We start from the raw sequence: 10355 nt of genomic DNA, 5'->3' as shown, positions 1-10355 counted from the left end.
TCCCATGGGTTATTCCCGGGTATCCCATGGGTTATTCCCGGATATCCCATGGGTTATTCCCAGGTATCCCATGGGTTATTCCCAGATATCCCAGGGGTTATTCCCGGGTATCCCAGGGGTTATTCCCGGATATCCCAGGGGTTATTCCCAGATATCCCAGGGTTATTCCCAGGTATCCCAGGGGTTATTCCCGGATATCCCAGGGGTTATTCCCAGATATCCCATGGGTTATTCCCGGGTATCCCAGGGTTATTCCCGGCTATCCCAGGGGTTATTCCCAGATATCCCAGGGTTATTCCCGGCTCTCCGGGGCCCTCAGGTCCCGGCCGTGCCCTCCTGCCCGTGCAGCTCCGAGAAGAGCGCGGGGAGCCAGAACTGAGGCTCGGCCGGAGCCTGCGCGTCCAGCCAGGCCATGCCCTCCTTCAGCAGGTGATCCTGCATGGAAAAATGGGAAAAAAATGGGAAAAAATGGGATTGGGAATGGCACTGGGAACCAGCCAGGCCATGCCCTCCTTCAGCAGGTGATCCTGGAAAAATAGGGAAAAAAATGGGAAAAATGGGATTGGGAATGGGAATGGGAACCAGCCAGGCCATGCCCTCCTTCAGCAGGTGATCCTGCATGGAAAAATGGGAAAAATGGGATTGGGAATGGCACTGGGATCCAGCCAGGCCATGCCCTCCTTCAGCAGGTGATCCTGCATGGAAAAATGGGGAAAAAACGGGAAAAATGGGATTGGGAATGGGAATGGGACTGGGAATGACTGGGGATGGACTGGGATGTGCTGAGTTGCTGTTGCTGTTCCCAGGTTCCCATTCCAAGTTTCCCATTCCCCATTCCCAGTTTCCCATTCCCATTCCCAGTTTCCCATTCCCAGTATCCCCATTCCCATTCCCAGTATCCCAGATTCCATTCCCAGTATTCCCAGTCCCACCTACCAGCACCTGCTTCGCTCTCTCCGTCTCCCACTTGAGGCTGTCCCGGATCTCGCTGACGGTCACAAATCCCTTTTTCTGGGGAAAGAAAACCAGGAAAAACCAGGAAAAATCCCTCTGAGCCTCATCCAGGGTGCAGCAGAGCGGGGACCCTTCGCTCTCATCCCGGATTTTTATGGAATTCCCGGCTCTTTGCATCCAGGTTTAAATCCACATTTCAGCTTTGCCCATGAGCCGGATCCAATCCCAGTTCCCAGTCCTGGAAGCACCAACTCCCCATTCCCAGGTGCCAGTCCCGTTCCCAATCCCATTCCCAGTATTCCCAGTTCATTGCCAGTCCATTCCCAGTATTCCCAGTTCATTCCCAGTGCATTCCCACCTCTGCCAGCTGCAGCACCACCGTGTGCTCCATGCTCAGCCATTCCCAGTATTCCCAGTCCATTCCCAGTATTCCTAGTCCATTCCCAGTGCATTCCCAGTCCATTCCCAGTCCATTCCCAGTCCATTCCCAGTTCATTCCCACCTCGGCCAGCTGCAGCACCACTGTGTGCTCCATGTTTTCCCAGTATTCCCAGTCCATTCCCAGTATTCCCAGTTCATTCCCACCTCGGCCAGCTGCAGCACCACCGTGTGCTCCATGTTTTCCCAATCCCAGTATTCCCAGTATTCCCAGTATTCCCAGTATTCCCAGTGCATTCCCACCTCGGCCAGCTGCAGCACCACTGTGTGCTCCATGTTTTCCCAATCCCATTCCCAGTATTCCCAGTATTCCCAGTCCATTCCCAGTGAATCCCACCTCGGCCAGCTGCAGCACCACCGTGTGCTCCATTCCCAGTGCATTCCCAGTCCATTCCCAGTCCATTCCCAGTATTCCCAGTCCATTCCCACCTCGGCCAGCTGCAGCACCACCGTGTGCTCCATGTTTTCCCAATCCCAATCCCAATCCCAGTATTCCCAGTTCATTCCCAGTCCATTCCCACCTCGGCCAGCTGCAGCACCACCGTGTGCTCCATTCCCAGTCCATTCCCAGTATTCCCAGTCCATTCCCAGTCCATTCCCACCTCGGCCAGCTGCAGCACCACCGTGTGCTCCATTCCTAGTCCATTCCCATGTCATTCCCAGTTCATTCCCAGTCCATTCCCAGTATTCCCAGTATTCCCAGTCCATTCCCACCTCGGCCAGCTGCAGCACCACCGTGTGCTCCATGTTTTCCCAATCCCAATCCCAATCCCAGTATTCCCAGTTCATTCCCAGTGAATCCCACCTCGGCCAGCTGCAGCACCACCGTGTGGTCCATGCTCAGCTCGGCCGGCACCGACTGCACCAGCACCGTTCCCCCCACGGGGATGATCCCAAATCCGCTGCCCAGCACCTTCAGCTTCCTGATGGCCCGGAGCAGATCATCCCTGGGGACACACACACCCCCCAAAGGGCTCCCCAGGCTGTTCCACATCCTGGGAATGACCCCAAAAAACGGGAACTGATCCCATCCAGGGATTCGGGGTTTTGGCGCCTGGGCGGCCCTGGGGGGCTCAGCCCCAAAAATGGGAGGTTTGGGCTAAAAATGGGATTGGGGTGGGATTGGGGGGGCCCTTCCTCAGCTCCAGTGGGAAAATCCTCACGGGGGTGGATTTGTGGGGGAAATAATCCTAGGGTTGGATTTGTGGGGCAAAAATAATCCTGGATTGGATTTGTGGAGGAAAATCATCCTGGGGTTGGATTTGTGGGGAAAATAATCCTGGATTGGATTTGTGGGGGAAAAATAATCCTGGGGTTGGATTTGTGGGGAAAATAATCCTGGCTTGGATTTGTGGGGAAAATAATCCTGGATTGGATTTGTGGGGGAAAATAATCCTGGGTTGGATTTGTGGGGGAAAATCCTCCCAGGATTGGATTTTAGGGAAAAATTCTCCTGTGGTTGCTTTTAGGGAAAAATCCCCTAGGGTTGGATTTTTTAAGGAAAAATCATCCTAGGGTTGGGTTTGTAGGGGAAAAATCATCCTGGGGTTGGATTTGGGGGGAAAAAATCATCCTGGGGTTGGATTTGTGGGGGAAAATCATCCAGGGGTTGGATTTTTAGAGGAAAACCATCCTGGGGTTGGATTTTTTAGGGGAAAACCATCCTGGGGTTGGATTTTAGGGGAAAACCATCCTGGGGTTGGAGTTTTTAGGGAAAAACCATCCAGGGGTTGGACTTATGGGGAAAAATCCTACTGGGGTTGGATTTGTAAGGGAAAAATCCTCATGGGGTTGGATTTTTTAGAGGAAAACCATCCTGGGGTTGGATTTTTTAGAGGAAAACCATCCAGGGATTGGATTTTTAGGGAAAAATCATCCAGGGGTTGGACTTTTAGGGAAAAACCATCCTGGGGTTGGATTTTTTAGGGAAAAACCATCCTGGGGTTGGATTTTAGGGAAAAACCATCCTGGGGTTGGATTTTTTAGGGAAAAACCATCCAGGGGTTGGATTTTAGGGGAAAAACCATCCCGGGAGCAGCAGGAGCAGCAGCAGAGCTCTGGGTGCAGCTGCAGCTGTGGGCCTGGAACAGCTGGAACAGCTGGAACAGCTGGAACAGCTGGAACTGCAGCCCTGGCGTCCCCAGGGATTCCCCAAAAGATTCCTGAGGGTTTCCCAAGGGATTCCCGCCCCCGACCCCGCAGGGATTCCCGGGAATTCCCGAGGCTTTCCCAGGAATTCCCGAGGTTTTCCCAGGAACTCCCGAGGTTTTCCCGGGAATTCACGAGGCTTTCCCAGGAATTCCCGAGGTTTTCCCGGGAATTCCCGAGGTTTTCCCGGGAATTCCCGAGGTTTTCCCAGGAATTCCCGAGGTTTTCCCAGGAATTTTCGAGGTTTCCCCAGGAATTCCCGAGGTTTTCCCGGGAATTCCCGGCCGCACTCACGCGCTGACGTCCTGAGCGAATTTCCCGCGGCCCTTGAGCACCTGGGCCTGCAGCTCCTCCAGCGTGATCAGCCCTGCAGCAGAGCCCAGGCTGGCATCTCAGGGGGCTTTTAATGGGGTTTTTCGGGGATTTTTAGGGGGTTTTTTATGGGATTTTTTGGGGATTTTTCAGGATTTTTTTGGGTTTTTTATGGGATTTTTCGGGGATTTTTTATGGGACTTTTCGGGGATTTTTAGGGATTTTTTTTTAGATTTTATGGGATTTTTGGGGGGATTTTTTTTTTTTTAGATTTTTTTTAGATTTTATGGGATTTTGGGGGGGATTTTTAGGGATTTTTTTGAGATTTTATGGGATTTTTTGGGGGATTTTTTTTTTTAGATTTTATGGGATTTTTGGGGGGATTTTTTTTTTGAGATTTTATGGGATTTTTGGGAGGTTTTTTTTTTTAGATTTTATGGGATTTTTTGGGGGATTTTTTTTTTTTTAGATTTTTTTAGATTTTATGGGATTTTGGGGGGGATTTTTAGGAATTTTTTTTGAGATTTTATGGGATTTTGGGGGGGATTTTTAGGGATTTTTTTTGAGATTTTATGGGATTTTTGGGGGGATTTTTAGGGATTTTTTTTTGAGATTTTATGGGATTTTTGGGGGATTTTTTTTTTTGAGATTTTATGGGATTTTTTAGGGGGATTTTTTGGGAGGAACTTTTGTAGGATTTATGGGTTTTACGGAATTTTTACAAGATTTTTTGGGGATTTTAATGGGATTTATGGATTTATGGGTTTTATGGGCTTCAGGCCCACTCCCGGTGTGAATTCCCCTTTTGGGATGAAGAACTTCCCCACTGGGAATCCCAATCCTCTGGAGATGGCCGGGATCCCTGGGGAAGTTCCCTGCTCCCACAGAGTGATGGGATCGGGGAGGGATCCCTGGGATCAGGGGTGGATCCCTGGATCAAGGATGGATCTCTGGGATCAGGGGTGGATCCTGGGATCAGGGGTGGATCCTGGGATCAGGGATGATGGATCCCTGGGATCAGGGATGATGGATCTGTGGGATCAGTGGCTCCCCGTGCCCACCTCCGTTGCGGTGCCGCAGGGCCAGGCACACCTCGATGATCTGCACCCCCAGCTCGTAGTAGAAATCTCCGACCCCGAGCACCTCGGCCCAGAACCCCTTTCCAGCTGGGGGGGACAGGGACAGAGCTCTGACCCTAACCTGAGCCCACCCCGGTGTGTCCCTGCTGTCCCCTGGTGTCCCCCCATTGTCCCCTGCTGTCCCCCCCATTGTCCCCTGCTGTCCCCTGTTATTCCCCCATTCCCCTCCCATATCCCCCATTCTGTCCCTGTGCTGTCCCCTGTCTCCCCATTATCCCCCCGTTATTCCCCATTCCCCTCTGTCCCCCCCCATTGTCCCCCTGCTGTCCCCATTATCCCCCCCTTGTCTCCCCTCCCATCCCCCCATTGTTCCCCCGTTTTCCCCCCAATGTCCCCCCGTTATTCCCCCATTCCACTCCCGTTGTGTCCCCGTTCTCCCAGCTGTCCCCTCCATTGTCCCCCTGCTATCCCCCCATTGTCCCCCTGCTGTCCCCTGTTATCCCTCCTTGTCCCCCCACCTGTCCCCCCATTGTTCCCCTACTATTCCCCCATTGTCCCCCATTGTCCCCCATTGTCCCCCGTTATTCCCCCATTCTGCTCCCATTGTCCCCCCATTCTCCCCACCTGTCCCCCCATTGTTCCCCCGTTATTCCCCCATTCCCCTCCTGTTCCCCCCCTGCTGTCCCCCTCATTGTCCCTCTGATGTCCCCTGTTATCCCTCCTTGTCCCCCCATTATTCCCCCATTGTCCCCCCACCTGTCTCCCCATTGTTCCCCCATTCCCCTCCTGTTTCCCCCCCCATTATCCACCCTGCTGTCCCCCCCACTGTCCCCCCGCTGTCCCCCCGTTATCCCCCCTGCTGTCCCCCCATTATCCCCCCTGCTATCTCCCCCCATTATCCCCCCTGCTATCCCCCCCATTGTCCCCCTGTCTGTCCGGCCGTCTGTCCGTGCTCACAGGCCAGCGGGTCGACGCCGATGGCGGCGCACATGTGCTGGAACTGCAGCCGGAACTCGGGGCTGCGCCGGATCTCCTGCTTGTGCTTGCTGGCAAAGGCCTGCAGGTGCGTCCGGAACGTCTCCAGCTGCTTCGACATCTGGGACAGACAGACGGACATGGGACACAGGGACACAGGGACAGCAGGGGCTGGGACACAGGGATGGGACAGGGAAGGGGGACGGGAATGGGGCCAGGGAGGGAATTCCCACCTGGGCCAGCTGATCCTCAGCCAGGACCGTGCCGCGCTCCTTGTACTTGGCCTGGGGGGAGAGAGCGTGAGGGCACGGCCGGGATGGGACAGCCCCGAACCGGGACAGCCCCGAACCGGGACAGCCCCGGACCGGGACAGCCCCGAACCGGGACAATCCCGGACTCAGAGAATCCCGAACTCAGAGGACCCCGAACCGCCCATCCCCGGCGGGATCTTCTCCCTGTGGGCTCTGGCCCCGCTCCCCGGGCCGGGGCTCTGGGGGTCCCCTCACAGCTCCCACCGCCCCGGACCGAGCCCCGACCCCTCCGGACCCCGCTGCGCTGCCGTCCCTCGGTCTGTCCCGTGTCCCCTGTCCCGCGGTCTGTCCCGTTCCCTGTCCCCCGTCCCGTGTCCCTCTGTCCCGTTCCCTGTCCCCTGTCCCCAGTCCCTGTCCCCTGTTCCGCGGTCTGCCCCCCGCCCTCTATCCCGTTCCCTGTCCCGTTCCCTGTCCCTGTCCCCTGTCCCGTTCCCTGTCCCGTGTCCCCTGTCCCCCATCCCGGTGACCTCGGTCAGTTTCTTCCTGGCGATCGCCCCCGCCCCCACCCCCCGCCGGTGCATCCCGGCCCCGCCGCCGCCGCCGCCGCGGACACGTCATCGGGCGCGACGGGCTGCGTCATCGGGCGCGACGGGCTGCGTCATCGGGCGCGACGCGTGACGCCTCCAGCGCGCCGAGTGACGCAATCGAGAGCGCGACGCGTGGCGTATCGGGTGCGCCGCCTGACGTCATCGAGCGGCGCCGCGTGCAGTAAAGGCTCCGCCCCCCTCGGGAAAGATGGCGGACGCGCCGGGAGGGAAAGGGTTAACGGATAAAGGGTTAAATGGCATTGTTAGTCTTTTTAATTTTTGAAATTTTATTTTTATTATTTTATTAGTGTTATTCCTGTTATTATTAGCGTTGTTATCGTTATTATTTGCGTTTATATAATAATTATATTACATTGTACTGCGTTGTATTCCATTGTATTCTATTGGTTTTAGGCTGTTGTTGTTGTTTTGATTTTTAAATTTCCGTTCCCCATCCCCCTGGCGCTCCCGGCCTCTCTTCCCTTTTTCTGGGAATGTTTTGGCTCGGCCGGCAGAGGGGGACAGACACCGGGAATGGGAACGGGACAGACAGACAGACAGACAGACAGTGGGAATGGGAACGGGACAGACAGACAGACAGACAGACAGACAGACACCGGGAATGGGAACGGGACAGACAGACAGACAGACACACACTGGGAACGGGACAGACAGACAGACACTGGGAATGGGACAGACAGACGGACACCGGGAATGGGAACGGGACAGACAGACAGACAGACAGTGGGAATGGGAACGGGACAGACAGACAGACACCGGGAATGGAACCGGACAGACAGACAGACAGACACACACCGGGAATGGGAACGGGACAGACAGACAGACAGACAGACACCGGGAATGGGAACGGGACAGACAGACAGACACACACCGGGAACGGGACAGACAGACAGACAGTGGGAATGGGAACAGGACATACAGACAGACAGACAGACAGACAGACACCGGGGAATGGGAACGGGACAGATGGACAGACAGACACCGGGAACGGACAGACAGACAGACAGACCGACACCGGGAACGGGACAGACAGACAGACACTGGGGATGGGAACGGGACAGACAGACAGACACTGGGGATGGGAACGGGACAGACAGACAGACACCGGGAACGGGACAGACAGACAGACACACACCGGGAACAGGAACGGGACAGACAGACAAACAGACACACACCGGGAACGGGACAGACAGACAGACACCAGGAACGGACAGACAGACAGACAGACAGACAGACGCCGGGGAACTGGGAACTGATTTGGTTTCATTTGATTTGATTCCATTTCCAATCCCAAAATCTTCATCTCCTCCCTGAGCCCAGGACTCCGGAATTTTTAATTTCAATTCCAGGCCTTTAAATCCTCGATTTCTTTTCTCATTCCAGGCCTCCACAAACTTCACTCCCTTCCTAATTCCAGCCCTAAAACCTCAATTTGCTTCCTAATTCCAGCCCCAAAATCCCAAATCCTTTCACAATTCCGGGCCTCTAAAATATTTTCTTTTAATTCCAGCCCTAAAACCTTGATCCCTTTCCCAATCCCAGCCCTAAAACCTCGATTTCTTTTTATTTCATTTTATTTTAACCATTTATTTTCATTTATTTCCATTCCCTAAACCCTGGGTTTTCCCCAATTCCAGCCCTAAAATCTCGATTTATTTTAACTCCATTTTAATGGAATTGGGATTTCTTTCCCAATCCCAGCCCCAAAACCTCGATTTATTTTAATTCCATTTTATTTTAACCATTTATTTTCATTCCCTAAACCCTGGGGTTTCCCCAATTCCAGCCCTAAAATCTCGATTTATTTTAATTCCATTTTATTTTAATCATTTATTTTAATCCCCCAAACCCTGGATTTAATATTATCCCAGCCCTAAAACCTCGATTTATTTTAATTCCGTTTTATTTTAATCATTTCTTTTAATTCCCCAAACCCTGGATTTATCATAATCCCAGCCCTAAAACCTCGATTTATTTTCATCCCGTTTTATTTTAATCATTTAATTTATTGTAATTCCCCAAAACCCCGGATTTATTTTAATCCCATTTTCCCAGGAATTTGACCCTTCCCAGTCTCTGCCCTGGGGACCCCAACCCGACCAACCCCAATAATTCTGATTTTCCCTTTTTCCCACCCTCCATTCGTTATCCCAAGGAAAAAAAACCCCACAAAAAGCCCCAAAATCGCTGAATTTCATTTCCAGCCCTTGTGGGGTGAAGGATTCGCTCCCGGGAGTGACAAATGGGGCAGCAAAATTGAATTTATTGTCAGCAAAATTGAATTTATTGCCAGCAGAATCCTTGACAAGGAGCTGCAGCCTTGGATCCGGCAGCTGGGAGACGAATCTGCTGCCAAAAATGAACATTTTTAGCTCTTCTTTGAATTATTTGGCACCTGGGGGAGGAAAATCCGGGGTTTATTTATTATTTTATTTTTATTTTTATGTATTTTATTTTTCTTTTCTATTTATTTTTATACTACATTGATATTTATTTTATTTATTTATATTTTACTTCTATTTATTGCTATTGATTATTTCTATTTATTTTTTATCATCTATATTGATACTTTATTTACATTCTATAAAATATATATAATATAATATATAATATGTAATATATATAATATATAATATATAATATATAATATATAATATATAATATATAATATATAATATATAATATGTAATATGTAATATATATAATATATAATATATATCTTACATATAAATACTTATTTTATATAAATATATATTTATATAAACAAATCTATTTGTTATTTATGTTTCTTTTACAATTATATTTATTTTATAATATATTTATTTTTATTTTAATTTTTATTTTTATTTCTATGTATTTTTATATTTTTATTTCTATTAGTTATTTATTTTATTTATATTTTACATATTTCTTATTCATTTCTATGTCTTTTTCTATTTTATTTCTATTTATTTCTCTTTATAATAAATTGGGAAGTAGTGGGATGGGAAAGGTCTGGGAATGATCCCAGAAGGAAAATTTGGATTTTTTTCCAAGCGGATCCCATTCCCTCCTTCTTGTCAGGAAGAAGAAAAAAAATTTTAAAAAAAGAAGAAAATGAAAGCAAAATAATGAATGAATTAAATAATGAATGAATTAAATAATGAATTAATGAATTATTAAAATAATGAAATAATCCCGAGTTTGGGCGGGGGGTGGCGCCGCAAATCCCGAAAATCCCGAAACCCACGGAGCCTTTGGGGCATTTTGGGGAATTTTTTTTGAGCGTTTTTGGGGCATTTTTAGGGCATTTTTTTGGGCTGTATTGGGGAATTTTTGAGGCACTTTGGGGACTTTTTTGGGGCATTTTTTGAGCACTTTTGGGGCCATTATTGGGGCACTTTGGGGGCACTTTTGGGGAATTTTTAGAGCATTATTGGAGCATTTTTGGGGCATTATTGGGGCACTTTTGGGGCATTATTGGGGCACGTTTCGAGCATTATTGGGGCACTTTGGGGGGCATTATTGGGGCCCTTTGGGGGGCATTATTGGGGAATTTTTGGGGCACTTTGGGGGCATTATTGGGGCACTTTTGGGGCATTATTGGGGCA

At 50.2% G+C, this 10355-nt stretch overlaps 1 protein-coding gene across 8 annotated transcripts; it reads right to left on the bottom strand.

Moving 5' to 3' along the window:
• Positions 1 to 296: 296 nt before the first annotated feature.
• Positions 297 to 6792, bottom strand: SNF8 (SNF8 subunit of ESCRT-II). Of its 8 annotated transcripts, none has more exons than XM_077190712.1 (9): positions 6685 to 6792; positions 6140 to 6190; positions 5889 to 6027; positions 4914 to 5018; positions 3835 to 3907; positions 2198 to 2339; positions 1540 to 1635; positions 937 to 1011; positions 297 to 435 (listed from the first exon to the last, which is right to left on the bottom strand). In XM_077190712.1, exons 1-9 carry the CDS (start codon positions 6736 to 6738, stop codon positions 316 to 318), a joined length of 855 nt encoding a protein of 284 aa, XP_077046827.1. In that variant the 5' UTR covers positions 6739 to 6792; the 3' UTR covers positions 297 to 315. The 8 variants fall into 8 exon arrangements, with proteins under 8 accessions (XP_077046827.1, XP_054509167.2, XP_077046828.1 ...); XM_077190713.1 differs by having other exon boundaries at positions 299 to 435; positions 943 to 1011; XM_077190715.1 differs by lacking the exon at positions 297 to 435 and adding an exon at positions 530 to 695 and having other exon boundaries at positions 943 to 1011.
• Positions 6793 to 10355: the final 3563 nt, after the last annotated feature.

The sequence above is a fragment of the Agelaius phoeniceus genome, chromosome 26 (genome assembly GCF_051311805.1).
Source record: "Agelaius phoeniceus isolate bAgePho1 chromosome 26, bAgePho1.hap1, whole genome shotgun sequence".
Taxonomy (NCBI): domain Eukaryota; kingdom Metazoa; phylum Chordata; class Aves; order Passeriformes; family Icteridae; genus Agelaius; species Agelaius phoeniceus.
The sequence above is the reverse complement of the archived record's forward strand: the minus strand, read 5'-3'. Positions and strand labels throughout refer to the sequence as shown.

What these genes read in the sequence shown, in the direction of transcription:
- SNF8 (XM_077190712.1), bottom strand. Translation starts at nt 6,738, where the DNA reads ATGCACCGGCGGGGGGTGGGGGCGGGGGCGATCGCCAGGAAGAAACTG. An exon ending in CTGAGGATCAGCTGGCCCAG is followed by an intron (nt 6,028 to 6,139) that starts GTGGGAATTCCC and finishes TGTCTGTCCCAG; the next exon opens with ATGTCGAAGCAGCTGGAGAC. An exon ending in CCTGCGGCACCGCAACGGAG is followed by an intron (nt 3,908 to 4,913) that starts GTGGGCACGGGG and finishes GCTCTGCTGCAG; the next exon opens with GGCTGATCACGCTGGAGGAG.